At 40.5% G+C, this 11,960-nt stretch overlaps 2 protein-coding genes across 4 annotated transcripts in view; one reads left to right on the top strand and one right to left on the bottom strand.

Moving 5' to 3' along the window:
- LOC109408450 (probable ATP-dependent RNA helicase DHX34) overlaps window positions 1-9,157 on the top strand; it is a 16,776-nt gene extending 7,619 nt beyond the window's left edge. The window contains exons 2-8 of one of the 2 annotated variants that reach the window (XM_062856591.1): window positions 1,971-3,974; window positions 4,037-4,231; window positions 7,160-7,729; window positions 7,795-8,206; window positions 8,266-8,548; window positions 8,606-8,727; window positions 8,906-9,157. In XM_062856591.1, coding sequence (XP_062712575.1) covers window positions 1,974-3,974; window positions 4,037-4,231; window positions 7,160-7,729; window positions 7,795-8,206; window positions 8,266-8,548; window positions 8,606-8,727; window positions 8,906-9,090 — 3,768 coding nt within the window. In that variant the 5' untranslated portion in view covers window positions 1,971-1,973 and the 3' untranslated portion in view covers window positions 9,091-9,157. Of the gene's footprint in view, window positions 1-1,958; window positions 3,975-4,036; window positions 4,232-7,159; window positions 7,730-7,794; window positions 8,207-8,265; window positions 8,549-8,605; window positions 8,728-8,905 lie in introns of both variants that reach the window. The other variant, XM_019681782.3, reaches the window with a different exon arrangement.
- A 51-nt stretch (window positions 9,158-9,208) lies between these two features.
- Window positions 9,209-11,960, bottom strand: part of LOC109408452 (nuclear receptor subfamily 2 group E member 1) — a 42,086-nt gene continuing 39,334 nt past the window's right edge. For both annotated transcript variants that reach the window (XM_029879270.2, XM_029879278.2), the window contains exon 5: window positions 9,209-9,582. In XM_029879270.2, the coding sequence (XP_029735130.2) occupies window positions 9,239-9,582 (344 nt within the window). In that variant the 3' untranslated portion in view covers window positions 9,209-9,238. The remainder of the gene's footprint in view (window positions 9,583-11,960) is intronic.

Raw genomic sequence — 11,960 nt, 5'->3', positions numbered from 1 at the left:
AGCTGTTATATCTCCGGATTCAATGAACCGAATGCAATGAAATTTTAATCATTTATGACTTATATAATGAGCTATTAAAAACTTTTGACTAAACTTAAAATTCTTTACACGAAAGAAAATTATAACGATTGGATTATTTTTCTAATATAACACCAATTATTTCAAAACTTCATCATCGTTTCAAAATCCGAGATAGTAATTATAGTTCATTAAAATTCCCTCTAATTGACTTGAATATATTTATGTTTTAAAGGAAAGCAACCAAATAGCCGGCATTAAATTGAAAAAGTAATGGGATGCATATGAAAAATAGATAAATTTACTAAAAAAACATAGAATAAATGAAATCGCCTTAACTTTTTTTCTTATTAATAATTTCAAATTATGTAAACTGTTTTTCAAAGTTCATTATATTAGTCATAAATTATCAAAATTTCATTGCATTCGGTTCATTGAATCCGGAGATATAACAGCTCAAAGTTGGCTATCGGATAATTATACCTTTCCCTAGAACCTTTATAACTTCGTGTAGAATGGCTCGATCTTTTCCAAATTTTGTTCACTGATACACAACTAGTTGATGAACTTACAGTAAAAATTTGAGAACATTTGATGCCCTTTTCGAAAAGTTACAGCGAGTTGAACATTTTTCGAAAAGTGAAAATTTTACCTGTCCCAGTTATTTTGGGTAACCCCTGTAGATCCACTTGGGCTACATACGCTTTTTACGCTGAAAATTGATCTGACGTTTCCTTGCCGTAGCCATTACCCAAACTAGACAGGATTACACTCTTCACAATCACAGCACAAAAAGGAAACATCAACGACGAACCAAATCGGTGTCAATTGAAAAACGCCAATGGCGAAAACGCATTAAGCGAACCCATAGAGGTAGTAATATAAGCTAATTAACAACATTTGAATAACCCCGCCCTTATTTAGCCTCAAATTTGAGACTTAAGAAGGGCAACTGATTATCTCGGAGAAACGCAAGGTCCGCTGCACCATTGCTCCGGTTAGCGCAGTAAGGGCGTAATTCTGTGGAGGACGCCCTAACTCTCCACAGGCTCCGTTTGTGGTTAGGTTTTTATTAGACCCCCCTAACTATTCATTCTTTGGCACGGTAAGCATAAAGCCGCATAACACCATGAATTAGGGGTCACCTGTATAGTGGACTCTTACCACTGGATCAGGCGATCCGTAGTGTTATTCTTAGCCAATTGAGACAACCGCTACCGACACTACACAGCTATCTAGGCTGATCGGGAAAAGAAGTTAACATTGACGGTCAACTTCCAAACGAACCCGAACAGCCGTCAAAAAACCATGCTTCAAAAGATTTAGGTCGCGATTGTATTCGTGTAGTGTGTCGGCTGATGTCCAACCACTGTCCATTAAACGCTTATACCTTTACCTTCCACACTAGGCTCTCGAAAAAAAAAATCTGTGGCTTCGGCGTGCCTTACCAGAATGTCGAACATGTCGTGCGGAGATGTGATGACCATCGTGAGGTCAGATTTGAGTTGTATGGTATTCTCCGGGTCCGAGGAAAACGGAAAACAACAGAAACCCGTTAGTAGAGAAGTGTTGGTAGGTCTTGATTGGGAGTACGTTTTCGATTTTGATTGTCGTACGTTCTTTATTTTCGTCGTCCGCCGTTTGGTTTTGTTTTTCGTCCTTTTCTTCTCGTTGTCTCTGTTAAAATGTTTAAAAATTGTATAAATGATTTCGGCCCTGTTATGCTCATGTGACGCCCGAGCCTTTTAAATAAACGAATAAATGAAAAAATATTTAAACATTTTTAAATGTTGAACAATGCCAGGTCTAAAGTGAATGAGTGCTGTAAGGCGAAAGAATACAAGTGATACCTGCATCTAGCTAACAGAGCCTTACCAAAATACAAGACGTAATTTTATTCATTCTAAATACCTAATAAGCTAAAATTTATTACCCTACAGCTTCTTCTTCAGAAAATGAGTTATCGCGATCGACGTTCACGAGGAAGCGATGAGCAGTCGACGCACTCACGGTACCGCGATGATAAACCGTCACATTCAAGAAGCTTCGCAGCATCCCAATCATCTAGCAAACGGAAGCGGTCTCGCTCCAAAACTCCAGAAAAAAGTTACTCCTCTCAAAAGTATGTCAACTTCGAGGCAGTAAAACGTGAAAGATCTTCATCTACTAGTCCTAAGCGAAAGCCAAGCAAAATCGAGGACCCTAGTCCTAGTACCAGTTACTCCGAACAGCGCCCGGTCAAGCGTGAAGAATGTAGAGAACAGGACCGATCACACTCTGAACACCCTCAGGAGGAAACCAATTTGATAAACTTTTCCTTCCTGGATCACAAGAGCTCTCTTAATCGCGTACTGCTAGGCTACTGCAGCCGAGATCAATTGATCACGGATGCGAATGATTTCTGGTTATTTCTGAACAAGTACGAAACGCTACTGAAAAGATCTGGACAGTGTATTCTACCGGTACCACCGGATCCCACTGCTCCTCGCCAGGTCACTGAACCTTCGCCATCTGAGTATGATAAGACGTTCTGCTCGGGAATAAGAATTTCAGTACCTTTTGAGGAGTTGTACAGTCGGCTGCAGCACTACGACCAAAGTGGGAGGATAACTGAGCAGAAGTTGAAGCAGTTCCTACAGATCGTAGTGCATTACTTGGATTTTCGACAGAAGGAGCGGTTTAACAAATTGCGAAAGCTTCGCAAGGCGCAGGCCAATCTACCGGTAGCTAGTCATCGTGATGAAATCGTGGCCGCGGTGAAAAATGAGCAAATTGTTATACTGGCAGGGGATACGGGTTGTGGGAAGTCCACTCAGGTACCGCAGTATCTGTTTCACGCAGGATACGAAAAGATTGCGTGCACGCAACCGAGGCGTATTGCGTGCATATCACTTGCCAAGCGAGTTGCTCATGAGATGCTGTGCGAATATGGAACTCAAGTCGGCTACCAAATCCGGTTTGAGAGAAGTAAGAGTACTCAGACAAATATTCTGTTCATAACGGAAGGGTTGCTGTTACGCCAACTGTCCGCTGAGGAAAATCTTTCACAATATTCAGTAATAATTTTGGATGAAGTTCATGAACGGCATCTGCATGGAGATTTCCTACTCGGAATTACGAAATGTTTGATGCGAGCAAAACCGGATATAAAGCTGGTTCTTATGTCCGCAACGATCAACATCAAACTGTTTGGTGATTATTTTGCTGAAGAAAAGGCACAAATCATCGAAGTTCCTGGGCGATTGTTTCCTATAAAATTGCATTACATGCCTCAAATACAAGATATAGCCACCACTAGCAGTGGTAAGACCAAACAAAAGACAAGTGATCGCATTAGCCCGGAACCTTACATGCAGATCTTGCAATTGATCGACCAAAAGTATCCCCCAACAGAGAAGGGTGATGTTCTGATTTTCCTAAGCGGTTTGAACGAAATCACTACCATTGTAGATGCGGCCAAAGAATACGCAGAGAAAAGCAAGAATTGGATCATCCTACCTCTGCACAGTACCTTATCGATTGCAGAACAGGATAAAGTGTTCGACTACGCCCCCGATGGTGTTCGGAAGTGTATCATTTCAACGAACATTGCCGAAACGTCGGTGACCATCGATGGAATCCGGTTCGTGATAGATTCCGGTAAGGTCAAGGAAATGAGCTATGATGCCACCACCAAGATGCAACGTTTGAAGGAGTTCTGGATTTCGAAGGCTTCGGCAGAGCAACGTAAGGGTCGTGCCGGTCGAACCGGACCCGGTATCTGCTATCGCTTGTACTCGGAGAAGCAGTTTTACGACTTCGAGTCATACACTACGGCCGAGATATTGAAGGTGCCGCTGGAGTCGCTACTGCTGCAGATGATTTCAATGGGTCTGCCGAATGCTCGAATGTTCCCGTTCATCGAATCACCTCCGGCGGAAAACATCGAAAATGCCATTATGAATTTGAAACATCACGTAGGTGTATTGAGTTTTGACTAATGATTGGCAGATTCAAATTAGGTACTTTTTTCCCACAGGAAGCATTAACGGCAGACGAGAAATTGACTCCTCTTGGCAAAGCATTGGCCAAAATTCCAGTTGATATTGGTATTGGTAAGATGTTGCTGATGGGATGCGTGTTTCAACAGTTGCAGCCGGTGTTGACTCTGGCTGCAACTCTGAGCGTCCAGTCTCCGTTTACGAATCGAGCCTATCGGGAGCCGGAGTGTGAGGTAAGTTATTAAAGTGAATGTAAAAGCTATGAGCGAGGCCTGATGTAGCCGAAGCGGTAAATGCGCGGGTATTTAGCAATATGAACAATGCTGATGGTGTCTGGGTTCTATTTCCGGGCGATCATCACCACTATACAATATCGCCAAATCAGTTGAACTTAAGTGGCTATTTTATAACTCGAGTCGAGCAGAATTTCACGTGACTAGATAGTAGCCGCATTATACAAAACGAGCTTGTCGATAGATTTCGAGTAAATAGTCTGGCCGAACGTAAGTATTTTTGCATTTTATTAGTAAAAATACTCTAGAATATTTTTTGGAATCCGTTCTAACCTTCCGTCAGTTGCGCCAAAAAAGATACACGAGCAGTTGCGTCGTCTGGTCATCTATCCGTATTTTTATGCTTTGAACCAGAAACTTCTACTGATGGGAAATTATTCTTAGAATGCTTAAAGAATGCCTTCCGGAGATTCCTTAAGGAATTCTGCAACCTCTCCCAAGAATTCCCTCCGGAATTCATCGAGTAGACTCCTTCTGTTGAAGGTTCCTCCAATAATTCATTCCTGCGACTTTATTAAAAATTCATTCCGAGAATTCCTCTAGAAGTTTCCTCCGGGGATTCCTCCAAGAATTCTTTTCCTTTTCGACTCCTCCAGAAATTAATTATAGAGATTTTCCAGAAATTCGTTACGGGCGATTCATCGAAAAATGCTTTCGCCGGCTCTTCCTCTAGTTACGTCCAAAAAGTTCCACAGGAACTGCTTCTATGGATTCCACCGGGAGTTTTACAGAGGAATTTCTTCCGGAGATTCCTCCAAGAATTCATTGCTGGGATTTCTCCAAATTCAAATAAAAACTGCTTTTGGAAGTTCTTCCAGAAGGTTCCTGCAAAAATTCCTACAGTAGTTCTTTCGGTTCTTGATTGATTGATTTGTCTTTATTAAAGAGACATTCAGCCCTTGGACCCTTTCGGTTCTTCATTTTTCTTAAAACACTCCCAACATTACTTGGCAGAGATTCTATACCCAAAATTTTCTTCCGAAGGTTCCTCCAAAAGTTTCTACAAAAAATTCAACTGGTAATACTATCGGGATCCCTCCAAGAATTTCTTCATTCCAGTTATTCCTCCCGCAATTTATCCAGGAGTTCCTTTAGTTATTCCGCGAAGAACTTCTTCAGGAGCTTCTCCATGAATTCATCCAGAAATTCCTCCGAGAATTCCTCCAGGAATTGCATCCGGGAGTTCCTTCAGAAATTCTCCTAGGAAGTTCTACCGAGAGTTACTCCAAAAGTTCATGCAAGAGTTTCTCTGGGAAGTCCTCCGAGAATTCCTCCGGTAGTTCCTTTAAGAAATTCTCCAGAAATTTTCCCAGAAAGTTCCCCCGGGAGTTTCTCTACAAGTTCCTGCAGGAGTTCCTCCGGGATGCATTACGACCTTGATACAAGATGAAACGATAATAATAGATAAATAAAAACAAAAAAAAAAAAAATCACAAAGAAACTTGCAACAACTATGGACAGCTCCTACCTAAACACCTCACGAAATGCCCAAGCAAATTTGTTGCTGAATATTTATACTACGTATTCTGTAAGATTTTTAAAACTGTTAAAGAATTCATGAATCAGAACATGTTACTCCGAAGCAATTGAAAGAAAAAATCCGAAAAGAAGTCCACAGGTATTCCAGAAGGTGTACCGACAAATTACTGGAAGAACTCATGGATGATTTTCCGGAAGAATTCTTAAAAAAATCCTACAAAATTCATTCACAAATGAATCCTTAGATAAATTCTCAAAGGAATTCCCGGATGAATTCACAAAGGAAAGAAACCCTAGAAAAATTCCCGAAGGAATTCCTGAAGAAATAAAAAACATCTCCCGAAAAAATCTCTGGATGAATACTTGGAAGAATCTCTGGATGAGTTCTTAAAGAATCACTGCCTAGGAATTTTTTTTGAAGAAATCCTTACAAGAATTCTCCCTTGAACAATTCCCGAGGTAATACTTGTAGGAATTTCCGAATGAAACTCAGGAGGAACTCATGTACACTCGAAGGAACGGAGGAACTCTACAGGTATTCTCGAAGAAATCCTTAGAAGAGCTCTAGAATTCTGAATCAAATTCTAGAGGGATTCCCGATAAAATTCGCTGGAGAAATTCACTAAGAAATCTCTGGAGGAATTTCCAAAGAATGCCTTGGAAGAATCTCTGAATGAATTTCCTGAGGAATTCTTGAAAGAATCCCTGGAAAATCTACGAAGAAGTCCATACAAGGATTCCCTGGAGTAATTTCTTCAGGAGCTTCTCCTCCTCCAGGAATTCCACCGAGAATTCGTCCAGGAATTCTTCCGAGAATTCTGCCAGAAAATTCATCCGAGAGTTCCTGCAGGAGTTCTTACAGAAGTTCTTCACGGAGTTCCTGTAGGGATCCCTCCGGAAGTTCCCTCCGGGAATTACCTCAGGAATTCTTTGAGGATTTTTTCCACAAAGTTCCTCCGGCAGTTTCTGGGAGGAACTGCTGGGAAATTTCTGAAGGAACTCCTAGAGAAATTTCTGGAGTTATTCTTGGAGATATTTTCGGAGAAATTTCTAGATAAATTTACAAAACTGCCTAGATAGTTTACAATGCAAAAGTACGGTTCTTGTACTAAGGCCACCACTTGGCGTTTACGGCTGCATCATTTTGTAAAAATCTATAGGGATTGATAGTATCTATCATCTCTCACGTCAGATCGTAAACGCTGTATATGTTGGGAAGAGGGAGAAAGTAAATAAGCAGAGAGATGCAAAGTAGGAGGAAGGGAATCAACTTGAGATTGAACCCAGGACCTTCTGCGTGCAAATCAGAAGCACTACTAGACCGCCAACCGCTTCTTGCTGATACCTTACTATGGTAATTAAGTTTACCCAGCGTCCATTATTCCTCAGCGCGCTCGTAAATCGTTCGAATCAGACCACGGTGACCCCATCACGTTGCTCAACGCGTACAAGGAGTGGTTGGAGCTGAAGCAGAACCGATTTGAGTACAGACGCGATGAACACCGGGAAAGTTCCAAAAGTTGGTGCCGCAGACGGGGTCTCGAGGAGCAACGGTTCTACGAAATCACCAAGCTGAGGCGTCAGTTTCAAGACCTGCTGCAAGATTGTGGCCTCATGGAAAGCGCAAACTCCGACAGTATGACCAGTGCTGAGCGTGCTATTCGCCATGGCGAGTTGAAGCAACTGAAGGAGCTGCGAAAGACGCATCGTATGGAAGCACCAAGGAAGCGGAAGCTGCTGAAATCGGATCCCTGGGGACTGGAGGAAGGCGAAGAGGATGACGGGAAAGTCGATATAAGGGATGTGGAGTTCCGGTTAAGTCACGATTCGTCTAAGATACAGGATTTAGTGTCCGGAGCAACTGCTTGCAGTTATCGAGACCTGATGACGCTGAAGTTAATCCTGGTCAGTGGGTTGTATCCACAGGTTGCCATAGCAGATGATTACAATTATTGCAAGGTATGTACAGTGAAGTACCTACTTTCTTAGTTATTAGATTTTACTGCTTCAATCTTATTCTACAGAGTCCCACTGAGCAATTTTTCCACACCCAAACCAAACCGTATGTTACACTACACCCAATGGGCTTTTTCGGCAACAATACCGAAGTTCTTCAACTGATGGAAGATGACATAATAGAAAAGTCTGGATTGTACAAATCACGACAACCACTGAGTTCCAAGCATCAGATATTGTGCTACCTAACCCTTTTGGAAACGAACAAAACCTACCTGATGAACACGTTGAGAATGCCAGCTGCTCAAACGCTTCTTCTTTTCGCTCACACAATCGACACCAACCTAACGTTTTCTCGGATTATATGTGATTCTTGGCTATGTCTTGATTTCCCATCCCCGGAGAGTGGTCAAATGTTGCTGTATAAAGCCTCTAATTTGAGACGGCTTTGGAACAGAATGTTGGCGGAGAAATTGAAAGGTATTAGCTGAACTACCGGTTCAATTTCCAACTGTCATATTAACTTTCTCAAATTCTAGTCCTTACTCATACAGCTGATGAAGAACTGGATAGAACAAACCGTGAGAAATCGATTGAACAAATGAACTATGAGCTGTGGCATGACTTGGCTCAGTTTATGAATACAGAAGTTTGCTATACTTTGAAGCGGATGCTTCCCGCTGACGTGAAAACCATGTACAAAGGTCCATCATTCGATCAAAGTGTCGAGATCGATCCTAATCCGTTTGCAGAGGATTTTAAACCAGTTGTCAACGACACGAAAGGAGGCGTCAACATTACAGAGAATATTGTCTACGGATGGTAATGTACCTCAAACATGTATCTGAGTTCCTATGTAAATATATTTTTTTATTTCAGTATCAACGAAACAGAATGGAGTATGCAAATGATGGACGATATTGTGTCTAATGATTGGGAGTGCAGTAATTGTGGTTGTACGTACAACTTAACCGGGATTCAAAAATTGCAGCACAAAATGGGTAAGAATATGATCTTAAACTGTTCAGAAAATCATTTATGAACTCCGGGCCAGTCATCTTGTGAGTTTGTTCTAAAGCAGATGGAGTTGGATATGGACATTGAACAAATAATCTAATAACAGAAAAATCGATCAAAAAATTATTTAACCAATGATTAAAACTTATTTCTTATTTTCAGTTTGCAAAGCCAGTCTTCCGGAACCAACAGAACCCGCTGAAAGTGCCGGCACGAGCAGCAGCAACCAAAAACCAGGTTCGAAAAGATTGGATTGTCCTGTTTGTGGAAAAGTACTCTACTTGTCATCGATTGAAATTCTCAAACACAGAAAGTCCTGCACCAAAGCAGTAAAAGATGAAATTTAATAAATATGTTGAATAATTTATTGCTATTCATCTATAAGTACCACCATAAAAATGCATTTAAATCACATCCATTACGTTGCGCTACATGACTAGAATGATATCCGAAGTAAAACACTTACGATCCTTCGCCGCACTAACCATCGTCGTTTTAAGTTTTCATTAAATCGCCCAGCAATCGTTCGATGGCGACCTCGCCGACGGTTTTTCGGAACAACATCTCCTGCAAAATTTTTGGATTTGCAGCCGACTTTATACAGGGCAGCAGGAGCAGTAGATGGCCCAGCCTTACGCCGCCGCACTTTTCGTGCAGCAGGCTTATGGTTTGATCCTGTAGGAGTAGAATATCATGGGACGAGTAGAGGTTGGAGTTTTCCGATCGGAACAGGATCAGTGCCTTCAGGCAAGCTGCTTCGCGGTAGTCGACACGGGCCAGGGCAAACTGTTGGATGGCTGCGTGAAGTCTTCTTGCCGATGGATTGCGAGTGATGAAATCTGAAGAGGACAGAAAACAGCACTTATTTTATAACAGAGAAAAAAGTTCAAACTAACATAATACCTAGTCCTAATTAGTGACGTTGGTATCGAATATTCGATTAGCTGATAAAATATAGTAAAAAGTTGATCGATTGGTTACCCGCTGATATTGACCAATCGAAATTTTCAACGCAAACTGTCATTTGGTTCTTCAGATTTGTGCTCTTCAAAATTCGGGATGTGGCTTTGTCAAATCTTCACCTTAAAGCATTTAATTTGCGAATTGTATTATGTACTAATAAGGGCATCACGGACTGCAAAACGGTAAGTCGATAAGGATAGAGTCCAACATAGCTTTGGTCCTCACTACCCGGGTTGTTAAGTATCGTAACAATATAAAAAAATATTTTTCTCCATATATATTTTTTTACAAAACTATACATTTTATTGTAAATGAATTGTTGTAAATACTGATACGTGAGTTTTAATATACCGTACATTGTATGGTACACGTATAGTTTCAAACAATAAAATGTACCATAAATATATTGTTTTTAATTGTAATTTCACTACTGGTTATAAATTTAATCATGATTTTGGAATGGTTCTCTTGTGTTATGTTGTATTATTTTACATTACATAAACCATATAATGTTATATTATCTTGTCATTTTCCTCCTGTTAATGGTATCTTACTAGCATTATAAGAATGCGCTTCAGGAATTTTCCAGAGCGTTTTGGATAACCCTTCATATATTGGATCGCCCACGTCTAAGTCTGAGTAGTCTCTGATTGCATTAACAGTTGAAGCTTAGGCTCCCATGCCCCTCTCTCTCTCTCTCTCTTCTTGGCGTAACGTCCTCACTGGGACAAAGCCTGCTTCTCAGCTTAGTGTTCTATGAGCACTTCCACAGTTATTAACTGAGAGCTTCCTCTGCCAATGACCATTTTGCATGCGTATATCGTGTGGCAGGCACGAAGATACTCTATGCCCAAGGAAGTCAAGGAAATTTCCTTTACGAAAAGATCCTGGACCGACCGGGAATCGAACCCGTCACCCTCAGCATGGTCATGCTGAATACCCGTGCGTTTACCGCCTCGGCTATCTGGCTCCCATGCCCCACCAGCCAGATAACCGGGTTTTGCAAACTAAGCATTATTTGTGGCAACACTTTGAGCGGCATGATGGAACTATGCCGAGCGCGCTAAGTGTTATTAGACCACTAATGTAGTTGCATGAAGTGGGTAACGAGGTACATAAGTATCATTACAGCGTGCTTAACAGTTATTGCAATATTGAGGCTCCAGTTTGACTGAACTATGAAATATGTACATAACAACTCATGAGAAAACTGTCAAGTTAGATTCAACTAAAAGTTAGGTTAAAAAGCGAAGACGAACTTATACCAGAAGTCATTTCAGTGTCCAGTTCAGTCCTTATGTTAAAAATGTCAAAGATAAATCGCATTTCATTCACCACAACCGAAGGCAATTTCACATGAGAGAAGAAGAGAAAGAATAGTGTTGAACAGTTACTCATCCACTGATTTACGGTAATCTGGCCTGCGTGTTTCCGGGTTGACCTGCATTCGTATTCCTCTCATCGCACTCTACATACCTAGCCCACCATATCTCTTGGATATGCAGTCCTTAGGATACCTGGTTTACCACTTTATTTAAACATTTTATTGACTTTAAATAGATGTTTCAACTTATTCACTTTTTTCTCTTTCATTTCCTTTGCAACAAAAATGTCACGAACATCAACAAAACAAAGCACGGAAAAAATCATAAACTGAATAAATAATTAAAAATGCACGGAAAAAGATTGTTTCGGAATAGTGAAAGGTTCAAACGTAAGAAAAACAGTATAATATATTGTTACATAAAGATCGGATGTAAATGTATAGTAGCTACCAATGTGCACAGCTTTTAGCGAACGATTCCATTACAATACACTATATTGTAGCTGGTACACTGTATGGTACAGGAATGGTTTTCACCAAATACCCTATGGTTAGTTTTAATCCGGGTAGTGATTTTCTGCGCATTATTAGATCTTCGACAAACTATGGGATGAACGAACCTGTTAGGAGTATGTGTCGAGTATTTGTTATTTGTTTTTCTAGTTTTGATTTCCATTTAAGTAGAGCTAAGATACGAGACAATTTTTTGCTTGCACTATCTGTTTAATGTAAAATGATTGTTCTTTTTTTAGTAGTTTATTAAGATTTGTCATTGGGGTGTTTTAACCTGTTGACATTGTAACAATTAAATTAAATAAATTAAATTAAATAAATTATATATTAATCACCTGCAATGGAAAAAGAGATCAAAGTAACACTTTTGGCTTCAAAATTAACATCACATATTATTAGTACGAGAAATTCTTATAC

This window comes from Aedes albopictus, chromosome 3, assembly GCF_035046485.1.
Source record: "Aedes albopictus strain Foshan chromosome 3, AalbF5, whole genome shotgun sequence".
Classification (NCBI taxonomy): Eukaryota; Metazoa; Arthropoda; class Insecta; order Diptera; family Culicidae; genus Aedes; species Aedes albopictus.
The sequence above is the reverse complement of the archived record's forward strand: the minus strand, read 5'-3'. Positions and strand labels throughout refer to the sequence as shown.